The sequence below is a fragment of the Pongo pygmaeus genome, chromosome 5 (assembly GCF_028885625.2).
Source record: "Pongo pygmaeus isolate AG05252 chromosome 5, NHGRI_mPonPyg2-v2.0_pri, whole genome shotgun sequence".
Lineage (NCBI taxonomy): Eukaryota > Metazoa > Chordata > Mammalia > Primates > Hominidae > Pongo > Pongo pygmaeus.
This window is the reverse complement of record NC_072378.2, coordinates 154,744,366-154,770,029: the sequence shown is the minus strand read 5'-3', so window position 1 is coordinate 154,770,029 and position 25,664 is coordinate 154,744,366. Positions and strand designations below refer to the sequence as shown.

General features: G+C 39.6%; 1 protein-coding gene across 3 annotated transcripts in view; it reads left to right on the top strand.

Moving 5' to 3' along the window:
• The window catches only part of IPCEF1 (interaction protein for cytohesin exchange factors 1), a 208,627-nt gene that overhangs the window by 137,563 nt on the left and 45,400 nt on the right, over positions 1-25,664 (top strand). For all 3 annotated transcript variants that reach the window (XM_054490561.2, XM_054490559.2, XM_054490560.2), the window contains exons 6-9: positions 2,953-3,026; positions 4,870-4,941; positions 11,899-11,957; positions 13,320-13,405. In XM_054490561.2, the coding sequence (XP_054346536.1) occupies positions 2,953-3,026; positions 4,870-4,941; positions 11,899-11,957; positions 13,320-13,405 (291 nt within the window). The remainder of the gene's footprint in view (positions 1-2,952; positions 3,027-4,869; positions 4,942-11,898; positions 11,958-13,319; positions 13,406-25,664) is intronic.

The following is a 25,664-nucleotide window of genomic DNA, read 5'->3' as shown; positions in this document are numbered from 1 at the left end:
GTGATGACAGATGAAGCCATGAGGGTGTGTATGATCATCCTTAGAGAGTTTTGGAACAAAAAGAGAATAAATCTGTGGACAGAACTCTAGAGAACTCTGACATTTAAGAAACAGACAGGAGAACAAGACCCCTGAAAGAGAAGAAGGCATAGTTAGAGGAAAAAGGGGAGCAGCAGTAATGTGTTGTCAAAAAGGCCACAATAGCAGGGTGGCTCCAGAGGGAGGGAGCAGCTACAGTGTCACTTAGAGTTCAATTAAGGGAGGACTAAAAACAGTAGATGGGATTTAGCAACATGGGTGGAGTTTTGGTCTCTACGGTTTCTCTGGAACATATAGAAATGAATGGGAGGAGGAAGTAGAAACAAATGCTGAGTCTAAGTGATGTTTTTTTCTTTCTAAGTCAATTATGGAAATTTACATAAAAACACCTTAGCCTAACATAGATTCTTAAAATTGAGATGAAAATAATACAACCTAACATTAGCTACTTTAAAGTGAGCAATTCAGTGGCATTTAATACATTCACAACGTTGTGCAACCTCCTCATCTATCTAGATTGTAAACATTTTCATAACCCCAAAAGGAAACCCCTTACCCATTGAGCAGTTGCTCCCTATTTCCTACTGCCTGGGCCCCTGGTAGCTACCAATTAGCTGTGTTCTGTCTCTCTGGATTTCCATTTCTGGATATTTCATATAAATTGAATCATATGAGAGATGAGCTTTTGTGTCTGGTTTCTTTCACTTAACACAAGGTTTTCGAGATTCATCCACGTAGCATGTATTAGTGCTTTATTCTTTTCTAAGGCAGAATAATATCCCATTGTATAGATACAGCACAATTAATTTATCCATTTATCTGTTAATGGGCATTTGGGCTGTTTCTATCTTTTGGCTGTTGTGAGTGCTTTGTGAACAGGGCTGCACATGTATTTGAGTACCCTTTTTCAATTCCTTTGGGCATACAGTTGAGCATCCATAATCCAAAACCAATCCAAAATGTTCCAAAATCTGAAAGTTTTTGAGTACCAACATGATGCTCAAAGAGAGTATTCATTGAGTGTTGGATTTTCAGATTTGGGATACTTGACTTGTTTGTATATGCAAATATCTCCAAGTCAGAAAAATTCTGAAATATAAGGCACTTCCAGTCCCCAAGCATTTCAAATAAGGGATACTCAGTCTGTAGATCTAAAAGTGGAACTGATGGGACCTAACATAGTTTTTCAAAACTATACTTTTTTGTAAGGCTGATTGAGAATCCAAAGGAAGCACTGTGCGTTGTACAGAAAGTTGACTTAGTCTGTATTCTTTGAATACCTTATATTCTCTTTGAGAATCAGCATCCAGTAATTAAGAAGCCTGTCAAGAGAGAAGCTGCATATATATAATATACATATGAATGAATACATATTCACTCCGTATAAACACACATATGCATACATAATGTTTAAAGAAGAGAGTGCCCATTAGAATTGAGTTTTGAATCTTTTTTTTTTTTTTTTTTAAGACAGAGTTCCACTCTGTTGTCCAGACTGGAGTGCAGTGGCACGATCTCGGCTCACTGCAACCTTTACCTCCCAGGTTCAAGCTAACCTCCTGCCTCAGCTTCCCAAGTAGCTGAAATTACAGACGCCCACCATCATGACCAGCTAATATTTTTTGTATTTTTAGTAGAGACGGGGTTTCACCATGTTGGCTGGGCTGAATGTGAACACCTCACCTCAAGTGATCCACCCGCCTCAGCCTCCCAAAGTGCTGGGATTACAGGCATGAGCCACTGCGCCCAGCCTTGAGTTTTGAATCTTATAAGAGGAAGGCATTTCAGGTGAAGAAGTTAGATAAGTTGAGTCACATAAGAGAGAGAAGATGGGCATAGGGTTGGATGCCTCACAGTTTAATTTTTCTGAAGAAAAGAATGCAAGTTGCACTCTAGTTGGCAATAAAGGAAAGAGCAGAATGATCAAGTAAACTAAAAGCACCCATGGCACTAACTTAATAGCAGCTGACTTGTAAAATTAAGATGGTATTTTCAAAATCAATTTTTACTCATCTCCCAATAACCACAGACTCATTTATGTTTAAGCTTGTAGATTCTATTTCTCTACTCAGAGACACCAGTGTAGATGAAAGAAGATTTGAGTTCTACAGGTGACGAACGATCTATCTTTGTTGTGGCTCAGTTAAACTTTATTTGTAAAACACAGATGAACAAATTCTTAGAGAGGTGGGACAGTGATTATATTTCCTATACATGTTTTTGGTGATGTAAAGTGACATTTATGCTACGTCCTCATAAATGTAATCTTCTTCTGCCGTCTTTTCTTTGTAGAAAGAATTCCCAGAAATCAATGATGGGACTGAGGTTCTGAAAGATGTAGCTCTGTGATTCAGTCCCCATGGCCCTGCCCACAGACTTGGGAGAGAAATAATGTTTGTTGAGTGACTCTTAGCAGTTTTATTTGTCTGAGCTCATTTAAGTCATAACAACCAGTAAGTGGTCAATCCATTATAGGAATGTAGATTTGCTAACTCCAGGGCTCTGGGCACCATATATATCAAGAATGCTAGTTAGGTTTCTTCCTGTGTGCTAACTGACTAGAGTAGTAGGAATAGAAGATGCTGTCGATGCTGATGGGCTCAGCAGACATGACTCTGTTGGGTTAACTATGTTTTCCACGGAGACAGGAAGTGGGTGGAGGCAGGTCCTATGCCTGCCATATGGTGACCATCCCTAAGCTGTGTCATGTCATGTCACTTCTCTTGGAAAGATTCTGGGTGACTTCTCATGAACTGTGTATCTGGGACACCTCCATGGTGATTCAGGGTGGTTGGTATCTCTTGATTCTCCCTCATTTCATTTATACCATCCCTATTCCATGTATATGATCTCAATGCACTAATCCCCAGGACTGATGCATTCATTCCTATTTGTGGTATGTATTTGTTTCAGGCAGAGAAAGCTGATGGATTTGTCAACTTGCCTGATTTCACTGTGGAAAGAGCATCTGAATGCAAGAAAAAGCAGTAAGTGGTCTCTCATCTTCCACAAAACTCTGAGCCAGGATACTATCTCTTCATAATGTTCACCAAGTGATATGGTGATTTAGAAGTGAGTGAAGGTAACATCGGAATGTCTGAGAATTTGAAGCATTATGGGTTGGCACCCTACATAGAAATAGAAGCATTTAACCTCTCATTTTCTGGAATTTCGTTTTGTGGAGCAGATGGATTTTAAAACCCCCACGAAGCCTTGGCATGGACTGTTGTTGATGACTGTGTCTGTGACGGAATAAACCCCCTCCAGGACTGGCAGGGAGGTCAGATGTCAAGCTTCGGTTCTAGTAAAGAAAATAATAAGCAGTTAAATAGGACTCACCTGAGTTGCAGATATGCCAGCAAGACCAGTTTTTCTTTCTTAGTTCATGGAGTTGTCAGACGCACCCTTGAAATTGAATTTTCTGAGATGTCTTAAGCTTGGAGATTACACTCTGGTCTAATTTAAATCCCAAAGATTTGAGAACTGACAGGGACGAAAAAAATTAACAGCTCATGGTCCTGGTTTTCCTGAGAAGGAAACAGCCCAAAGGGTCTATGACCTGCTTAGATCTCATGAGAGGGCTGGCTGTAAACCCAGGTATCTAGACTCTCATTCAAGTGCTCCTCCCATGATAGCAGTCTGCTATATTTTGCATATGTGTCCATTTTCACCTTTTTCTTATTATTTCTTCTACCTTTGACATCTTTTCCAGTCTTATCAGAAAGGGGCCTTCCTTTTTGTCCTATGTTACTAGTTGCAGCAATTGAGTAGTTTTCTTTTAACAAGATTGGTAAACTGGTGTTAGCTTTAAGTCTTTGCCTCTGTGGTGTGGTCGCACATGTCCAGTGTTGATTCTTGTGGTTTGGAAAGGATTGGCTATTTAGAAAAACCCTGGCCTGTGCCGTGCTGCAGGACTTCCTGCCTAAAGGGTAAAGTGGAAGCCCTTCTCATTTGTTATCTTCAATGTTTTCTGCTTTTCTTTTATACTAAAATCTATTTCATATTTCCCCTTTACTAACAAAGGGTGCCTTGAATAAGATTTCTGATGTGTTGCTACAGAGTGGACGTTCCATACCTGATTATTCTCCTATAAAAATTCTTCTGTATATTTGATTGAAAGTGAAGAAATACCTTGCTTGAAGTAGTTGTTCTGAATATTTTGAAGTGTTATTTCTATCACTTTAAAATTGAATTTATTGTATCTTTATAGCAAAGCAGTTAGCAAGTGAAAGGAAGAGGATATACCTATATGTTTTATTATTTATTTATTTATTTGTTTTTTGAGACGGAGTCTTGCTCTGTCGCCCAGGCTGGAGTGCAGTGGCATGATCTCGGCTCACTGCAACTCTGCCTCCCAGGTTCATGCCATTCTCCTGCCTCAGCCTCCCGGGTAGCTAGCTGGGACTACAGGCGCCCGCCACCACGCCTGGCTAATTTTTTTGTATATTTGGTAGAGACGGGGTTTCACCATGTTAGCCAGGATGGTCTCGATCTCCTGACCTCGTGATCTGCCCGCCTCGGCCTCCCAAAGTGCTGGGATTACAGGCGTGAGCCACCGCGCCCGGCCATACCTATATGTTTTAAATGGCAACTACTGACCAGCTAAGACTCAGCCCTGTTCTGGACGTTCTGACATAAAAAATTGACTCTTAGTTCCCTATATGAAATAGAGACTAGACAATAGGTATTTAATACTACTAAATTATTTTTTGTAAATTTACAAAGAAAGCAGACAAGTTTACAAAGCTTGTATTTTACTGATTTACTTTCAGACCCATTGTTGACTATAAACACTAATTTTTTATGTGTTTGTGCTTTTCCTCCTTCAAGTGCTTTTAAGATCAGCCATCCACAGATCAAGACCTTCTATTTTGCAGCTGAGAATGTGCAGGAAATGAACGTGTAAGTAGAGGAAACTGGTAAACCCCATCCTTAATGGGAATAGACTTAACTTTGGTCTGGTACTGGAATTTTAATCATATGTCCATATCAATTTTTATTTTATTTCTGTTACTTTAAGGATTAATTTATTTAGCAGTTACAATGCCTTCGTGCTTTCTTCCCTAGTATTTGGAAATGGTTTGGAGAATTACATGTATCAAAGTGGCTATTTCAGGGAACCACTAAGTTGAAAAAGGAGTGGACAGAAGTCATTAAAAGAACATGTTAAAAGGAGAATCAGCATCACAAGGAGAGAGGCTTGAAAGTATTATGTAACTGATCTTGCAGCTTTCGGAATTCTACATGCAAAATATTGCTATAGCATTTAATATATGCTGTGTGATTATCGTGATGATTCACGTATTTATCACCTCTCCGTGTATTGTCCGGAACATATTGCAAGATGCCTTTGCTTGGAATACATCAAACTTAAAATTGTAGATCTCTAGCTCCATTTCCAGGGTGGTCTGTGAAAATAAGTGGGCTGTGTGCAGAGTACAACCTGCCCTACACCATTCCTAATGGTTTAGAGTCAGGTGTGATCACAATAGCTGTCATTTATTTATTTATTTATTTATTTTTGAGACAGTCTTGTTCTGTTGCCCAGGCTGGAGTGCAGTGGTGCGATCTCAGCTCACTGCAACCTCTGCATCCTGAGTTTGAATGATTCTCCTGCATCAGCCTCCCAAGTTACAGGCGTGCACCACCATGCCCAGCTAATTTTTTGTGTTTCTGGTAGAGACAGGGTTTCACCATATTGGCCAGGCTGGTCTTGAACTCCTGACCTCAAGTGATCCACCCACCTCAGCCTCTCAAAGTGCTGGAACTAAGGCATAAGCCACCGCACCTGGTCAACAATGGCTATTTGAATCAGGCTGTATTTGAGGTGCTGATTGGAGATATCAGAAGGCATTCTATTTAATTTAGCCCTATTCTCAGAATTCTTAGTGTCTGTTATTATTTCACATGACCAATTGAAAATATGTTAATGGAACGCCTACCACATGCCCCATTGCAGCAGATGGTGGGCAATGGCAATGAAAAAACCACACATAATTCCTCCATTCATAGAGCTTACGCTTAATCTGTTTCACTCACAATAATTTCCTTACCTATCTGCCCTGTGTAGTTCTCATTACTTTCTTGCTCTAGAAACATGAAGAAAAAAAGCAACTGCCTTTCACCAAACATGTGCATGGACACACACACACACACACACACACACACTCCTTACAGGATATCTGCTCAGTAGCTCTGTCCAGCTAGAAGGACTCTCATCTGTCCCCAATCCTCACCTCCCCAGCATCACCCTCCAGATGAAGACAGAATGGCTTTGTACTGTAGAAAGTCGGGAAGCTCTGTGTTAGAAATAACAAGGCAAGGAACTGACAGTTGAGTCTTCCAAACAAAGCTTTGATTTACTTGGACAAAGAGAGAAGTTGTTTCTATCCTTTTTCTAGTTTTAGCTTTTTTTTCTCCTTTGGTTTTCCGAAGCATCTGAGAAAAATAAGAACAGATACACGAATGGAGGGGATGTTAAAATCCCCACATCAAAGATCTTTACTTATTTTTTTTTATTTGCATCAGTTGCTAAATCCTGTTGGTTAGCAAAGCCCTTGCTGTGTAAGTGGGATGTGGAAGGCACAAGGTCTTGCCTGCTAGCACTTGGAGCCCTGTGATAGTGAGGTCAGTCCACCGCTGAGCCTCAGTTCATCCCAAATGGTCCTTTCTGGTCTTGAATGGCGGTGAGACAGTGCTGCCCGCCTCTCCGCTGCCCACTACCTCCTGCTGTCCTGGATTTTCTTTAAAAGCGCCTTGTCGCTCCAGCTTCCATCCTTGGCTTGTCCTTCCCACTCATTATGTGGCTGATTCCTTGCAAGTAGTTCTCCTCTCTCCAGCAAGAGGTGAGTGAGACAGAGTAGCAGAGAAACAAACGCTTCTAAGTGCTTTGTTTGTAACCTAGTGAATTTCTCCTCCTACACAATAAGGTGAATTTTTAAACCAATGAAAGTGTGAGACCCTTCCATGTTTATCTGAATCCACTGTATTTCATGCAGGTTTGCTCTGTAAATCCCAGATCCCCCTCCTCACCGCCCCAGTGTTTATTTACATTTCCAGTTTATTTATCTTCCAATTTTATGTTCTTCCTTTGCAGAAACCTATCTAATGGTAAGTAGAGTTGCATGGGTAGATATGATATAAATACTTCATCCTGTTGGCTGTGAAATCAAAGTCTTTCACAGTTATCAACGTCAAGATCTTATCGCCTATCTATGCTATGAAGATCTGTTCGTTTTACTTGAAATTCTTTTAGGGGTTATCTTTCCAGCTTACAAACAAGATGCAAATTGAAATTTGAACTTAAGGTGTCTGGACTCCATGTTTTTGAATCTGTCAGTGACCTTTAGACTTGAAAATTGTCCATCTGGCTAAATGGTCCATTTTGTCTGGGCCTGAAATCTGTAATAATTTCTCATGTTTATAATATCATTATAGAGTTTCATTATTCTAAAACTGACTTTTCTAGTAGCCAACAATGCAACTTTTCCCTTCTCCCACAAGATTATGCAGATGATAGAGATTTACTTTGCAATAACACATGAAGAACTTCCCTTCTTACTGATGCAGCCCGTTTAAGCAAGGAAATAATGTATCTGGGTATTACTTGGTAAGATGAGAGGTGTGGGGGAGGGAGTGGGTAGCGTTTGGAGTGTTGAGTCCTTGTTTTAGAAGTTCCTCTCCCTGGGCAACTGCATTTCTGCATGGTGACATTTCTCTCAGGGACGATGAAGAGAAATGTAATTAAGTTTAGTAGAAACTCCGCATGTTCTGTAGTGAGTCTCAATTTAAAAGTACAGGGATAAGTAATTAAGGGTAATGAAAGAGTTCGTTTCTCAGCAAAGACGGGAGCTGCCTTTCTCAGACACTGTGGGAAGAATGCTCTTGTTTTGTACATCGATTTCTTAAAACTTGTTCTCCTCCAACACACACATTCACGTCAAGTTAATATACAACAAACTCCCAGGAAACATCTGTCATTTTCTTTTATGTAAATATGAGTCCTTTTGTGCATCCATCTACTTAGCCACAGATAGATGTTTTCCTGCTGCCATGATGTTTTAAAAAAAGTTCTTAGCAAAGAAGGTACTCTAAGCCAGTGGATCCTAGAAAGAAAACAGTCAAACAAGATTCTAAACATCACCAGTTTTTCACAGCAAGTAACTAATGGTTGTAATGAAAAGGATATAGGTTTTGGGTAAGGGCTGAGAGAAATATTTTCTTTATTGTCAACAGTCTTCTATTTTCTCTATTTCCATGTTCGGGAGAGGAGCTTAGAAATGCCTTTTCTTGTTTCAGACACTAAAGTGAAAACTATTATTTTGTCTCTTTAAAAAAATATTTTGCCTATTTCACTTTTACATGCTTTTTTGGGGGAGAATCAACTTATACAATTATGAACTAAGGTATAAGCTAAACATTGTTATTATGGTGTTTTTAAAAGTGAACCATGAAATGTGTTGTGTTTTGCCTGGTCAGTTTTAAAAAATGAACTTTTAAATGCTTATTTTAATAATACATAAAACGTATTCTTGTCAGACAAAAGGATTTCCTATATCCTCACCTCACTTTCTAATTCAACTACACTCCTTAGGGCTAACCATTTTTTTTTTTTGCTTTCATTTGCATTTATTTTATGCTGAATCGATGCTCGTGCCGTGAGTTTTTGTTTCTTTAGTTTGTTATGGGACACTTTTTTTTTTTTTTTTTTCTCTCCATGCAGCCACCTCTTGTGGTTTAGGAACAATTTCTTCCTTTCCAGCAAGGATCGTCACCATGTGGCAGAAGGAGCTCATACATAAATTCATCCGACCATGAGCTCTGAAAGTACAGTGGCCCATCTTGGGTGTTTCATTCACCTGGATGTGCTTAACGACCAGAGAATCTACATCTAAACCCTTGAATTCAGCATTACTCTCTGTACTTTTAAACATGTGCAGGAAAAATGTAGCATTCTTGTTGGGCCACCAGCCCTGTGTCCAGCCCCATTTTTTGGCCTGTGCACACCTACCAACTCCACCCTTGGAAGGCTGGAATGGTACACATTGTTTCCGTAAAGTGACATCTTTCAGATAACTTGGTGGCTTTTCATATATGCATACCTTTGATAGCCTAGGGAATTTCACAGGTGTTCTTAAAGTGAACGCAAAGATTTGAACCTCTTGCTTTGCGTGGTTTTATGGCTTTTTCTGGGTCAAGTGAATAGCAAATCATTTTCACAGATCACCTCAGGCCACTTAGGGGAAGAAAAGGGTTATCCCTCTCTTTTTTTTTTTTTTTTGAGATGGAGTCTCACTCTGTCGCCCAGGCTGGAGTGCAGTGGTACGATCTCAGCTCACTGCAACCTCTGCCTCCTGGGTTCAAGCGATTCTGCTGCCTCAGCCTCCCGAGTAGCTGGGATCATAAGCGCGTGCCACCACGCCTGGCTAATTTTTGTATTTTGGTAGAGACAGGGTTTCACCGTGTTGGTCAGGTTGGTCTCTAACTCCTGACCTCATGATCCACCCGCCTAGGCCTCCCAAAGTGCTGGGATTGCAGGTGTGAGCCACTGTGCCCGGCCATCACTTTTAACGGTAAGATTATATTCTTCCTGAAAGTTTTCTATGCATACCAATTCATGCACATACAAAAACATGTCATTTCTGAAGTACAGTGGATCAGGCTACGTACTGTTCTATGCTTGATCTTCTCAGTTAAGAGTATGTTAGGATTTTCCATTTTATACAAATTTCCATTACAAATTTGGAAATTTGTAATTTCAAAGGCACAATTACAGAAGATGTATTTGTTCATAATTTGTTCATATATTTTCCAGGTCATTACAACAACCCCCCACCCCCATCTTAGTCCTCTCATTAGCTTCATTATAACAGGAAATTGATAGAATCAGCGTTGATAGAATAAATAATTTATTTATCCATTTTCTTATTAATGTTTTTTCTTTTTGCCATTACAAGCCTTGTTGGCAGTGAACATTCTGCCACATTTGTTTGTGTATATGAAAGTGTGTTTCTATAGGATTGATATTTATGATTGGAATTGTTGGGTGAAGGGGATGGATATTTAAATTTTTAATGTTATCATCAAATTGCCTGCTCAGAATTGGCTGTATCAGTTTTCATGTTTAATTCAACAAAAGGTGACAATGCTTCTTTTTCTGTTTCCTGCTAAATACTTGAGATCAATAATATTTTTAAGTTTTTTCCAATCCAGTGGTGAAAATATTTTCCTGTGTTTGAGTCTGCATTTCTCAAAATACTATTGAGGCTGAGAAATTTTTTTTCGCATATTGTCTAGCTATTTGATTTCTCTGTAAATTTCTGTTCCTTTATTTTGCCTGTTATCCTATTGAGACTTGATACACATTTTTGGGTTCCTGTTTCATATCTGGGCTCTTTATTGGTCCAATTTTAAGTGGCTACTAAGGAGTTTATGATTATTATGTTGCTGAAGGTGATTTCTTAAAGGCTGGAGCTCATCTTTGTTCTTTAGAAACTCCTATTTTGTTTATTATTATTAGTTATTATTTATGTTTTTGAGATGGAGTTTCGCTCTTGTTGCCCAGGCTGGAGTGCAATGGCATGATCTCGGCTCATTGCAACCTCCACCTCCCAGGTACAAGTGATTCTCCTGCCTCAGACTCCTGAGTGCTGGGATTACAGGCTTCTGCCACTGCACCCGGCTAATTTTGTATTTTTTTAAGTAGTGATGGGGTTTCTCCATGTTGGTCAGGCTGGTCTTGAACTTCCGACCTCAGGTGATCCACCCGCCTTGGCCTCCTGAAGTGCTGGGAGGCATGAACCACTGCTCCCGGCATTGAATTTGTTATATATTTTCTATCAAAAAATAACAGGTACAACAAGACCATGGCAGATTGAGGGTTGCATAAGGATTCCTAATTATCTGACAGTTATACAGGTTGGAAGGTGCAATATTTATGGCTTAGCGTTAAGTGTAGTATGCTGAATTGTTCATGGCTTGTTCATTGCCCAGTGCGAGACTGGAAGACATCAAAAGCATAGATGAATTGATAAATGCGTAGCACGGATTTTCACTGTCTCAAAATAGGTACAGAAATAAGCAAGATCTTCCCAATAAGTAGAAGATTATATAGTTAGGAGTATATGTCATAGACACACTTTGTGTCCCATCTTTTAAAAACTTGTGTTTCAAGATATGTTCCTAAGTCAACCCTTGAGAAGGAGCTACAGTGGTCTGCAGTGATAAGCCAAGTTTGAGTTTCTGTCTCGTTCTATTTTTGTTATTGATGTTTAATTGGAATTCATTGCCGGTAAAATGGTAAATAGGACATTTTCAATTTTTACCTTACATAAAATTCTTCAAGGAATTAAAATTTGTTCTAGTTTAAAAATACCTGTTAAATTCTAGCCAGATTTTTTTTACTGATTGACATAAAAATATTCCTGGATTAAAAATGGATGATCTTTTCCTAATTTTTTTTCTAAAATAAACTGACATTATTAAGAGTAACACCCAATAACTTTAATAGCCAAGTTACTAAATCCAGTGATAAAGGATTTGATGGTTGCTAAAAATTTCAAATGCAGAATTACAGAAGATGTGTTTGTTCATATATTTGGAATACCTAATTTAGCTGCTCTCATGAACCAACTGAGTAATGGGCCACCTCACATCTTACTTTACAAAAGATACCTTGAGTATGGAAAGTATTGTGAAACCAGAGGCCTTAGGTTTCGATGGCACAAACTTATGCTATTTCTGGAAATGTGCAGACTGATGGTAGAATCATGACCTAATTTCATAACAAACTCTGGGGGAAGGTGAATGGGTGGGGGGCTAATCTCTTTCGTCAACATTTGCTTTCTATTTGAATTTTAGGTGGTTAAATAAACTTGGATTGGCTGTAATCCATCAGGAATCCACTACAAAGGATGAAGGTATGTTCTATTTTAAATTTCTGAAAATTTAGCAAGAATATTAGAACAGGTTGAAACAGGGTGAAAAAACAATGTCAAGTTCTATGTATAGTCTGATCCTGAGGAAACATGCTTTGGCATTTAAAATGATCTGAAAATATGTGGAGACAGACATATTCACACAGACTCACCAACATGGAATAGAGCTTCCCATGCTGGCTATGAATGCTTTTCACACTTCACCCACACTCCGGCAGCTGTGGGCTTCATGACATCTCAAACAGTCACTGATGCAAATGTTTAATTGCTCCACTTGTGGAATTCTTACTCATAGACATGATCTCGTCATGATCTGGTCAGTTAACTTTCATCCCACTATTTCCTCCCTGATATTTTACTATTTCCACCAGGTGTGTGCTGAGACTAATTACCCTAAGATTGTACCAGGAACCTGAAGGTCATATTGGGACACAGGCCACATTTTTAGCTCAGTCAGTAGCTTTTAGGGTTCAAAAGCTACAGGAGTCTAATCTTAATGATGCAATTACACCTTAGTGTTGAGAAGAGGGAGGACTTAGCTGCCAGGGCCACTGAACTCATAGTCTTTCTGAAATGCCCAGACCACAATAGGCCTTGGAAATTGGAAGCAGGGAGTTATATCTTCTGATAACAAAATCATAAAATCTTAGAGTTAGTTAGAAATGGAAAAGTGGCAACTTGATTTGAAACAATAAAGGGGTACAGTGCAATACCATGAAATCAGTGGTGTCCTGACCATCTTCTTGGTCCTCTTTTCCATAAAATAAGCACCCATTGTCTATTTATAGATTGTGAGTTAGTACAAAACTACACACAAAACTTCTCCTTGTCCTGGTATGTAAGGCCTTCTATGACATGGCCTCCACCACCTTCCAGCTTCGTTTTCTGCCATATCTTGTAGGGGTCTCCACATACTTGGCCCAGCCTGCTCCCTCAGCCTGGGACTCCCCTTCACAATTTGTGCACCACTGATAGTTTAGTGATCCTGCCAGTTTCAATTCATTAAGATTCCTACGATCAAAATTAATCACCACTGATTTTGTGCTCTCTTGGTATTATGACTCACACCTCTTTTGAGGAATTGTTTTATTTTCCCCAAGCTACGGTTTGTCTTCTTCCTGCATATTGGATGCTCTTTGAGGTCAGGAGCCCCGAACTGGCCATTTGTTTCTGCCTCTTATGTAATTCCTTTGCACCAGGTAGTTACCAGGGTAGTTCATTAGATATGAACTTTCTGAATTGGATTGAAATTGCAATACCCAGATGGAGATAAACCTCTGCTCATGCATTATGGAATAAGTGATGACAGCGTTAAAACATTAAGCATTTTCATTTCTGTTATAGAATGTTACAGTGAAAGTGAACAGGAAGATCCTGAAATAGCTGCGGAGACACCACCCCCTCCTCATGCTTCCCAGACTCAGTCTTTGGTATGTACCGACATAAGTAGTCCGTTGGTCATCGATCAGACGTGTGGAGGTCATTTCTTCCAATTGGGTAGGAAGTAGCTTGACCGATAAATTTTTAGAATGGGCTAAATTAAGATACCTGCCAACAAGCAAGTGTAGTTTTCAGGGTGCTGATTTTGAGCCTTCTCCGTAGCAACCCACTGGTATGATAAACTTGGTATATTTGTGTGTGACCCGAAGATGTACCGTACTCAGAGGATTCATGAGGATGCAAAGGGCTTCTAGGTGACAGACCAGTGCTTGCAAAGACTTCTTTGACAGTGTTTATTTATGTTCTCCTTTTTCTCAGGAAGAATTTAAATGCCTTGCCTATGTGCATGTACTGTAACAATGCAAAATGAACTTAGGATGAAAAAACAGCAGAAAGAGAAAAGGAGAGCCAGAAAGAGAGCAGGAAGTCGGGAGTGGGGTTAGTGCATTAAAAGTGCACATGGAGTGATTTGTGTATTCACTAGAGAGGAATTCAAATTTGATTCTAAGCTTTGGAAGCACCAAATGTAAGTTCACATTATTAATTAATGTGAAGTCTATGGAGAGTTGCTTCATATTTGGATGCTCTTAGCATTACAGTAATGGCCCTGAGGAAGGGTCATACAATGATCACTGGGGAAGTTGATTTTTGGTTTTTATACCTACCATGTACTAGGATGTATGTAGCTGCTTTAAATGTATAAACTTTTAATTCTCCAGGCAACCCTGAGAAATAGTATGATTTAATTTGCATTTTATTTAATGCATTGCATTTAATGAAGCCAAGCACCTTCTCATGTTTGTTAGCCATTAGAACTTTCTCTTTTGTGAAGTGTCTAAGTCTTTCCTACATTTTTAGCTGCTTCCTCCTCCTCCTTTTTCTTTATGAATGATAGGATTTCTTAATTTATTATTCTGTGTATTAGTCCTTTGTCAGCTCTATAGCTATAGGTTGATGCAAAAGTAATTCTGGTTTTTGCCATGAAAAATAATTCAAAAAACACAATCACTTTTGCACCAACCTATTAAAAATGAGCAAATCTCACTTTTAATCTTTTTAAAACTGTTCCACAATTTCTCTTTGTAAACACATGTTCTTGATTTTAATATATCAGATTTATCCATCACCTTCATTGTGGTGAGTGCCTTTTTTTCCCACTGGTTTCAAAAATTGTTTCCTATCCTAGGTCTTGAGGAAGTAGATATTCCTGTCTTCATCTCATGGTTAAGGAAACTGAGGTTCAGAGATGTTGAATGGCATGCTCAAGTGTCCAGTGAGTGCCTGAGATGGGAATCCCAGTCTGTTTAGCTTTATAGGACATGCTTTTCCTTTTCTTTTTTCTTTTTTTTTTGAGATGGAGTCTCGCTCTGTCACCCAGCCTGGAGTGCAGTGGCACAATCTCGGCTCACTGCAAGCTCTGCCTCCCAGGTTCACACCATTCTCCTGCCTCAGCCTCCCGAGTAGCTGGGACTACAGGTGCTCGCCACCTCGCCTGGCTAATTTTTTGTATTTTTAGTAGAGACGGGATTTCACCGTATTAGCCAGGATGGTCTCGATCTCCTGACCTCATGATCCGCCCACCTCGGCCTCCCAAAATGCTGGGATTACAAGCATGAGCCACCGCGCCTGGCCAGGACATGCTGTTTCTACTGAACCATGACACCTGTCCATTATCGACCCAAATGATGGCAGGTTCTGACAGGTTACAGTAGCTCATTCACTTACCAGACCTTTTCTGCCAGAATTTCTGTTCAGTGTGATAGTTTTTATCTTTATTGTGTTTTGCAAGTTCCTGGATTTAAGGTATTATATTGATGATTTAAATAATGACCTGTACTGTTTTTTCACACTGTCGGTGGAGAATTGTGGTCAGTTTTCTAATTTATTTGGCTAGCAGCCAAGAAAAGACATAAATATTTATTGAATAAATGCTTATTAAAATATCTATTAAATATGATTAGCCAAAATTAAGCAAGATATAAATAAAATTAAACTTTGAATATGGTAAAATTTAGAACAATTTTTGAACTACATTTATAATATTCTTTGTTAATATATTCATAGCTTCTCCCTAGTGTAATCCTTCTCCTTTTTAAAAATCAATTTTGGATTTTAGAAAAAGCTTTTATTTTCTTTATATCATTCAAACTTAATGATATCTTCAGACCTTACAATGTTTCCCAGCTTTTGACAACTTTCTGATTAGATTACCCTTTAATGCTTCTAAAGACATTATCAACTTTGTATTGAAAATGTTCCTTGTTGTTGATTTAAGAGAGGATTTTGTATTTTTGCTAAGTTTCTCTCTGTCTCTGTCTTTGTCTCTATGTCTGCTTCTGTGTCTCTCTCCTATTTTAACCTGTAACAAACAAATGTTTAGTTGTTCTCCCTCCATTTTTTCCTCAAGTTCATTCTCCCTCACACTGTGCCCACCAATATACCTCTTTTATGATTATTTAGTTGTAAAATACTGGCATTTTCAGTTTTATAATGGCAAACTAGTATCTCAGGTTACTTTGCTAAGAGCGTTATCAGGCATATAGAACTCACTCTGGTGAAATAAAAGCAACCGAGTAGCCATATCATGGAGGGCCTTCTAGAACTCTCCCTGGTGAAATGAAAGCTACCAAATAGCCTTCTTAGATGATGTGTCATGGCTCAATTGCATTATATAATGACAGTCTAACCTGATGTACAATAGAAGTTCAGGGAATACTTGATTTAAAATAAATGAATGAAGGGATACTCATGAGGCCAGTAAGTTAGGTCACTGAACTCAGAAGTATCTTTAAATTTTTTGAATCATCAATCAAATGTTATTTTTTAGAAGTTCTAAGTTGAGCATTTTTTGGTAGGCCATTAATGCTAACATTTTCTAAAGAAGTGTATTGGAAATCGTCAGATAAATGTTGAACAGTTAGATTTTTTTTCCCCCTTAGAAACAGAATGTGTTCCTCCTGATCACATATTTCCCAGACAGATTTTGTTTTTGTTTTCTCTTGTTTCTGAAAAACAGACACGGAAGACTCTTGGTTAAACTAACATTTAGGCTTTTTATTTAAGCAGATGAAATTAAAAAAATATAGTAGCTTTTTTTTTTTTTTTTGAGACACAGTCTCAGTCTGTTACACAGGCTGGAGTGCAGTGGCGTGATTACAACTTAAGGCAGCCTCACCCCTGGCTCAAGTCATCCTCCCGAGTAGCTGGGACTACAGGTGTGCACCACCATACCTGGAGAATTTTTTGTGGAGATGGGGTTTTGCCATGTTCCCTAGGCTGGTCTGTGGCTCCTGAGCTCAAGTGATCCACTCACCTTGGCTTCCCAAAGTGCTAGGATTACAAGCGTAAGCCACTGCACTCAGTCATAACTTTTATGCAGAAAGTGAATTGAGCTAGTGTTTGTCCCAATACAGTATAGGCTAGCGATGACTTAGATATACAAGCCTAGGGACAAAAATATTTTTTTCCCCAAGTTTTTGGTTAAAAATTTATTTTGGGTGATAAACTTCCATTTTGTGGTAATGAACTCAACAGTATAAAATAATACTATTTTGGAAAATTCAAAAAAATTTAAAATCTTGAAAATATTTAATTCAGAGTCCAATCATTCTAATTGCTATAGAGTCAAGATAAACAATGAAACCGGTTTGGACTTCTGCTTCTAATGGGCTGAATGACATTTCACGAGATAATAAATAACATGTCAGGAAATCTTCCCTGAGTGAAGAAGAGGTTTTTATGTTATGTTCCTTCTTCTTCAGAGGGTTTCAGAGGGTTGATAGCGGAAAGAACATCCATTTATTCTCGAAGAAGTTGCAAGTGGGCAGCTTTTAACAGGCTTACTGAAAAGGCTCCAAATAGATGCGAGTCTTTTAATTTCACTTGGGAAGACAATGTGTAGAAATCATTATCTGTGATTCCTTTAGTTTCACAAAAGAGCAAAAAAGGAACCAACTTTCTATTAGAAATCTGAATTTTTATAAGCTACAAAGTGAGTTAGGAGCTATAAAAGTCACTAAAAATCTACTCCAGGTATTTTTCCTTCAAGTTTAATTTTTAAAAAGCGTCGTGAGATAACCTGGTCTATGCTTCTGGGCATATTCATTCATTCAACAAGTATTTATTGAGAGCCAGCGTTCTAAATACTTGGAGCACATCAGTGAATAAAGTGGACCGTGATTCATGTTCATCATGGAGCCAAACTTCTAGTTGAGGGAGACTGTTAATAAACAATCCACATAATAAGGAAAATATATGCTATGTCAGAAGTGGAGTCCAGTGAGCCAGGACGTGATGGGGTAGAGATTGGGTCGTGGCAAAGAATAGAGGAGCCAGGACAGGCTGACTGAGAGCTAAGATCTGAGCGAAACCTTGAAAGGTGGTGTGAGAGTCAGCCAAGTGGATATTTGGGGGAAAAGTTTTCCAAGCAAAGGGAACAGTTAGAGTCAAGGTCTCCTTGGTGTGTGGTACTGCAAGGAGCCCTCTGTGGCTGAAGCGGGGTGAACCAAGATGAGAGCAGTAGGAAATGAAGCCAAAGCATAGTGGTAGCCATATCGTGGAGGGCCTATGGGCCAGTTAAGGACTTTAGGGAGCCTTTGAAAGGTTTGAGCAGAGGAGGGATGTAATCAACTTCCGTTTCAAATGGAGCCCTCCATCTGCTCGGGGCAAAAGACCCTGGGAAGTGGGAGGTAGGCATAGAATCAGAAAACTAAGAGAGGGTATACAGTAAGCTATTGCAAAAGATGGCAGCGATTCCATCAGGAGATAGCAGTAGGGTGGCAGAGAAATGGAATGGTTAGATTTTGAATCCGTTTGGAAGGTAGACCATCAAATAGGCAGATCAAATATGAGACAAACAGAGGAGATAAATTTTTATAATCCCAGCTTCTAGTAGCTTATGCAGATTATTCCAACATAACAATCCTCACATTTTGATGTTTTTCAGAAGTAGTTTTTAAAATATTGAAATGAGGAAAAAAAAATCAGCTAAAATAAACAAAAGAAGCAATAAGGAAAAATAAATCCTGCAAACTGTGGCCCTTGGCCAGCGACAGAGGAGGAAGTCAAAGTTTCCACCAGGCCAAGGTGGGTGGATGGCTTGAGCCCCAGAGTTCAAGACCAGCCTAGGCAACGTGGTGAAACCCTGTCTTTACAGAAAAACAAAAAAACAAAAAAACCCCAAAAAGTTTAAACACAGAAAGAGGTGAAATTAATTTTGGAAATTCACGTTTAATCTTAACAAGACATACCTTGAACAGTTGTCTACCAAAGTCATTTGATTATTCAATATGTGTACTAAATGAAAGAACAGAAATGCAAGTGGATAGTTGGGTGAAAAATTCTCAGTGACTATATATACAAGAAAAAGGTAGAGAGAAAAATTCACCCTTTCTCCTCAAGATTTCAAAAAATGATTGTAAGCCATATGGTTGAATAACTGATTTTAAGACTTTGCTAAAATTCGTGTTTATATTTTTGCCTCTGGCTTTAACAGCTCATCTTCATTCGCAGCCTGCTCTCCTGGCAGTCAGTCACGCAGCCTGGTGGCTCTCCCCCAGCCTCTCTCCTGCCTTCTGCTCCCACTGCCTAGTTGAGGCCCTCATTAGCCCTGGCCTGAGTTTTTGAAATAGCAGGCTATTTTTCTTTCCCTGTCTCTAGTCCCTCTCTCTCTCCTCCTAAAAACCACCTCCCAATTAGTCTTCCTAAGATGCAGTTCTGATCACATTGATTCACCTGCACAAAAGCTTCCAGTGAATTCTCATTGCTTCTTAAATTAACTCCTGAGTCTTTGGCTTGGTATTTTAGGCCCTTGGGCTGTCTTCAGGCTGCCATTGCAGTCTTGCTGCCAATTTTTCCCTTGTCATCAGCCCAACAAACGGCCTGCTGTTTCCCAAAAGCGTTCCAGATGTTCCTGCCCTTGCACCTGTAGGTATAAAGTTTCTCCACTTGCAGGACCACTTGCCCCTGACTCCCACCCCAATCCCACCTTCTAAGTATCTTTCAGAATGGTAGCTTCAGATGTAGCTTCCTTCATGAGAGCATCTCTAGTCCTCTAGGTCAGGGTAATTCTTCCCTCTTCTGAACTCTCTGTATTCCCGTAGTGTTTCTTTTTTTGATGATTTTTTCATGTTGTTATCACAATCTGCTTTTGATTACAGATTTTGTGTATCTGGTTTATTTCTCTAATTATTAAATTCTTAAAGTCAGAGCCAGTGCCCAATATCTTTTCATTTACCCACATCATTTATGACTGTGCCTAGCACATATTTGAAACTAAATAAACATTTAATGGACAGATGGATGGGTGAGTGAGTGATTGTTGTGACTTCCTCCACAACCCCCACAAATTTCTTGCTCCACAAATATTTCCCCATGTGAATGAGAAATATACTACTTTCCACTTGTCTAGTGCTTTGGCATGGCTTTGAGAAGAATGATTTCATTTGACTCTCATAGAAATCTTGTATGAGTTTTACAAATGAGGAAGCCAGGTTCCAGAGAAATACACATAGCTATCAGAAGTAGCATTTGCAAGCTGCTTATGTTTCATGTAGAATATTCTTTATGGGATATCATTTGCTCTTCTTGATAAATTCGAGTTAGTCAGGCAGCTGATAAATATTTTTGTGTATTTACCATGCGCTAGGGACTGTTACCAATATGGGGGTGCCATGAAGAGCTTTTGAGAATAAAGTCTCCTGGCATCTCTTGATAGCCAAGGTAATCCTTTGGCAAAAGCCTCAGATGTAAGCCATTAGTTTCAGGCCTAGCAGCAGCTGGGGATGGCTGCAGCATAGCCAGGTAAAGGGGATCTGAATGAGTTCCCGAAGTGTCTGCTATTGTAATCCTAGTTGGAGGAACACAAGCAGAGGCATAGAGATACAAAACTTTATGATATGTTAGAAAGGAAGGAATAATCAAATATGATAGCATTTGATTTTAAGTGGCAGCCTGGGGTAAAAAAAATGGAAAATGTGCACCTTGTCCTAATTGCAGTTTATTCATTGTCCTCTAAAATATTTCTACAATACATAGCCACTCAAATTCAGCAGCATATACACTAACTAGTTAGCTAACTAATTAAATAATAATACATAATAAATTAATGTGTTTATTTGTGCGTGTACGTTTTTATTTTGAACAGAGTCTCACTCTTGTTGCCCAGGCTAGAGTGCAGTGGTGTGATCTCGGCTCGCTACAACCTCCGCCTCCCGGGTTCAAGTGATTCTCCTGCCTCAGCCTCCCAAGTAGCTGGGATTACAGACATGCACCACCATGCCCAGCTAATTTTTGTATTTTTAGTTGAGACAGAGTTTCGCCATATTGGCCAGGCTGGTCCTGAACTCCTGACCTCAGGTGATCCACCTGTTTTGGCCTCCCAAAGTGCTGAGATTACAGGCATGAGCCTCCACACCTAGCCAATGTTTTAATAAAGCTGTTTTTATTTAAAAAAAATACAGGGATGCTGAATTGAGCTAGATGGTGTCTTCTCCCTTGAGCATCTTGAGTTCTGTCTTGAGGAAGAGGGACAATGCAGTAATAATTCAAACAAATTACTTCAAGGACTGACAAATGCTCTGAAGAAGATGAAGTAGGGCAATGTGCTAGGGAGTGGCTAGGGGTTGGGGGTGGAGAGGATACTGCTCTGTCTGCTCTGTCATGGAAGACCCTGTGGAAGAAGTGATATTTCAGTGGAGGTCCAAGCAATGGGAAGGAGGCCGTCTACCCAACATCCACAGGGAAGCCTTTCTGGCAGAAGGGACCAGAGATGTGGTGATGGGACAGAAAGAAGACCAGTGTGGCTAGAAAGGAGTGGAGAAGGAGGGAGGAGATGCAGGTGGAGGAGTCCTTAGGGGTTCATGTGGACCTTCTAAGCTCTAATGAATACTATGGATATTTTTCTACTTAAGATGGGCAGTTATAAGAGGGTTTTCTGCGAGGAATATTGTGAACTTTCTGTGTGTGTTAGAAATACTCTATCTGTGGTTTGGAGGATGGACTGGGGTGGGGGGCAGTGATAAGGCAGGAAGCCACTAGAATGGTACTTGGAGGTAAAATGACTTCTTCAAGGTCACTTGGATACTAAGGATCACAGTGATGAGTAGATCTTTGGTCAGCACATTGCCCAAGATCATGCAGAAGGTCAGTGACAGAGAAGGAGTATACTATTACAAGGTCTTCTGGTATTTAGGGTAATGCTTCTCCTGGCATATAGGAGAAATACAAACATGATACTTCCTGGGGCTTAACAACAATTGACTGGTTTATTTTTTGTTTTTGCTAATATGGCCAATACAAGGAAAGGGAAGCTGTGTACTTTTCTTCCTTTCTTCTCATTTTTGTTTTGTTTTGTTTTGTTTAGACTTTTTTGTTTCCATGTACTTTGACTCCCTAAGATTTCTATGCTGACTCATTTCTGCCTAATTACAGGCTTTGGGTGGCCATTTTAAACTATTTTTTCACCATATCAAATTTGTGTTTGAAAAACAATTCCAAAAAAAGGATTTTAGGGCTAACATTTGAATGAAGCTTCTTCAAGAATTAAAACTATCCTATACAGAAAATAGGAAAAATCAGTATTAATTTTTAATGTAATCATATCATAGTCTCTTAACTAGAACTAAGATTTTTGAAATGTCTTTAATTTCCTCATTTAAATATGAAATACTTAATACCTAAGTGTTCTGAAAGGAATGAAACCACATACAATTATTAATCACTATAACTAAATAAAATAACACTTTTATTTGAGGTTATGAGAACATTTTGTCGGGCTATTTGCATTGTAATTGGCACCGATTACCCCTTGATCCTGGGATTCGGATAAATCACTCAGCAACTTTATGGAGGATTTCAGGGAGCTCCTCTCCCAGAGGCTGAATAACTCTGGGGTGCTTTTCTTCACAAAGCTGGTTCTGGCCAATTCTTTGTCATTAATTTGTCACCAATTATGTGTCAAACAAGAGGCAAAAAATGGAGGTGAAAAATGATTAAAACCAGCCTGTTCTCAGGTAGCTCATCAAAAAGACGAACAGTCAATCAGTAGTTGCAATCCAGTCGTCCCTTGGTATCTGTGGGGGTCTAGTTCCAAGAACCCCGTGGAGACCATAGTCTGTGCATACTGAAGTCCCACAGTGGGTCCTGCAGAACCCACCCACACAAAAAGTCGGCTCCCTATATCCTCGAGTTTCTCATCCTGCATCCCACAAATGCTATCTTCATCCCCATTTGGTTGTGGATTTGGAATCCATGGATACAGAGGGCTGACTGTATTTATTGGAAAAATATCTGTGCTTAAGTGGACCTGTGCAGTTTGAATCCCTACTGTTCAAGGGACAACCACGTAAGTTGATACACAAGATGACATTCCACCTATTATGATAGAAATAAGCCCAGAAGCACCAGGCAAAGCACCTACCTGGCCCTGAGACTATCAGAGAAGGCTTCCTGGAGGAGTTGGTGTTTGAACAGACACATGAAGGATGGGCTCATATTTACCAGTAGAGGTGGGGTGGACAGGAGAGACTAGCACTGCCTTCTGCTTTCATTTGATCTTCACTGGGGAGCTTTATGAGTATATTGCACAGGTGGTTCACAGAAGGCACTGAGCTAAGAGTTCTATGCTTGATGTTGGCTATTGGTTTCTCCAGAATGTTAGAAATAATGAGCCATGCCTTAGCACTACATGGTCTATAAAGCGTGTTTTCATACTGAATCCTTGGAAATGAAACTCCAGGTTCACTTTGATTTGTATTTTATCAATCTCTTTTCCAATGAAAACTCCCGCTGACCTGAACATGTAGTTGCTTTCTCATTTTCCTTTTCCTCTTCTCCAAGTCTTCTTATTTCCTCTTTCTCTCTCTTTCTTTTTTTTCCCCTCATTCTTCTTTTCTCCACTTAAAAATGAAATTTATAAGTGGTGCCTGGTGCCTAGAGAAAATGGATTGAGAGAGCATTTGCACTGTGTTTGAGTCATAGCACAAACACGTTGACACTTCACAGATATTTCTAATGCTCATTTAACAGGTCTTGATACTTTAAGCAGAGTTTTGAGGTTCAATAAACCTTACAGACAGTCCTGTAGCAACTGTGTACATGGTCTCTTATTCAAATAGCCCAGTTTGCTATAATCTAATTTAGAGTCAGCAGGAATAACAGGAAAAGCTTATTTGGTGTTGTTTCGAAAAAAGGAAGTTGATCACATAGAAGTTGAGTTTTACTAAAATAGCTCACAATAGGGGAACGTGTCAGGACTGGGCCAGAATGGATATTTTTGTTAATATTTATTTTGTAGATCCTGCTAATGAGTAAACTATTCCTGCCATTTATTTGGATGATTTGGGGGTAGTGCATTCCCTCCTCTAGATAACTAGGATTTTATTGAAATTACAGATCTTTGATCTCTTGGTTATTAAAGATCTAAATGATGTAAGGTAACCAGTTTACAAGGTACTTGACATATTCCTGAATGGATTTTTTTTATGTCTGTGCCAGTATATGATTCTTGAGAAGATATGTGATTAGTTAGTATCTTAACTAGAGATTTTAATGTCATGCTACTTAAAAGTGTATTTATTGATTATCTGACAACCCATGTCTAGCATGGAACTGATTGGGTACACATTGGGTAAATATTGGCTTCTCCCATCAAAACTCAGAGCTCAGAATCTACAAATTTCCTGGGGGCCATATGATTTGGAAGAAAGTCAACTCTTCTGAATTAGTTGCAATGATTCTGAGGTTTTTGAAGAGGATCCTGGTTTACTCTTTGGCTTTCTCTTTCTGTCAACCTTCCTGATACTTCCTTGGAGTTTTTTTGTTTGTTTTTGTTTTTTTGAGATGGAGCCTCACTCTGTTGCCCAGGCTGGAGTACAATCACGTCCTGGCTCACTGCAACTTCCGCTTCCTGAGTTCAAGTGCTTCTCCTGCCTCAGCTTCCCGAGTAGCCGGGATTACAGGCATGAGCAACCATGCCGTGCTAATTTTTGTATTTTTAGTGGAGACAGGGTTTCACCATGTTGTCCAGGCTGGTCTTGAACTCCTGGCCTCAAGAGATCTGCCTGCCTTGGCCTCCCAAAGTGTTGGGATTACAGGCATAAGCCACCGCGCCTGGCCTTCCTTGGAGTTTTGAATGCTTGATGTTGACAGGCATGTCCCATAGGATGATGTAATGCAACTGAACCATAAAATGCCTTCTCTATCTTATCTGCTGTTGGAGATATAGGGTGATCCGTAGAGTACTGGAGTCTAGATTTTTTTATTTTATTGGCCAATAAAGTTAAAAATGGAGGAACAAGATAGAGTTGCTGAATCTTTATTTTGCTACATAGGATATTAAAGAAAGGAAACTCCAAAGAGACAAAGACTTACATGTACTGTCACCATTTTTTAAAAAGAAGGCATGTATTTCAACATCAAAATGTAGGAAAGATAAAAATCTCAGAATAAATGAAGTTCTTTCCAAGAGTTGTTGGTTATATTAATCCATTTTCACACCTCTGTAAAGAACTATCAGAGACTGGGTAATTTATAAAGAAAAGAGATTTTAATGGACTCACAGTTCCACATGGCTGGGGAGGCCTCAGGAAACTTAAAATCATGGAGGAAGGTGAAGGGGAAACAAGGCACATCTTATATGGTGGCGGGAGAAAGAGTGAGTGAGGTGGGAACTGCCAAACACTTTTAAACTATCAGATCTCATGAGAACTCACTCGCTATCATGAGAACAGCATGGGGGAAACCATCCCCAAGATCCAATCACCTCCCATCAGGTCCCTCCCTCGACATGTGGGGATTACAATTCGAGGTGAGATTTGGGTAGGGACACAGAACCAACCATATCATTGGTGATGTTGCTTCGATGTTTTCTCTCTGTACTGATGAAAATGTCGCCAAGGCTTTTCATGCACTAAGGAATATGTGAGTGATATTCAAGGGTTTAAGTTCGTATTTTGTTTCTGGAATGGCTCCAGCTTTTGCTCTCTTTTTCTTTTTTGGAGGCAGTCTCGCTCTGTCACCCAGACTGGAGTGCAGTGGCATGATCTTAGCTCACTGCAGTCTCTGCCTCCCAGGTTCAAGTGATTCTCCTGCCTCAGCCTCATGAATAGCTGGGACTACAGGTGCGCGCCACCATGCTAGGCTAATTTTTGTATTTTTAGTAGAGATGGGGTTTCAACATGTTGGCCGGGCTGGTCTCGAACTCCCGGCCTCAGGTGATCCGCCCGTCTCGGTCTTCCAAAGTGCTGGGAT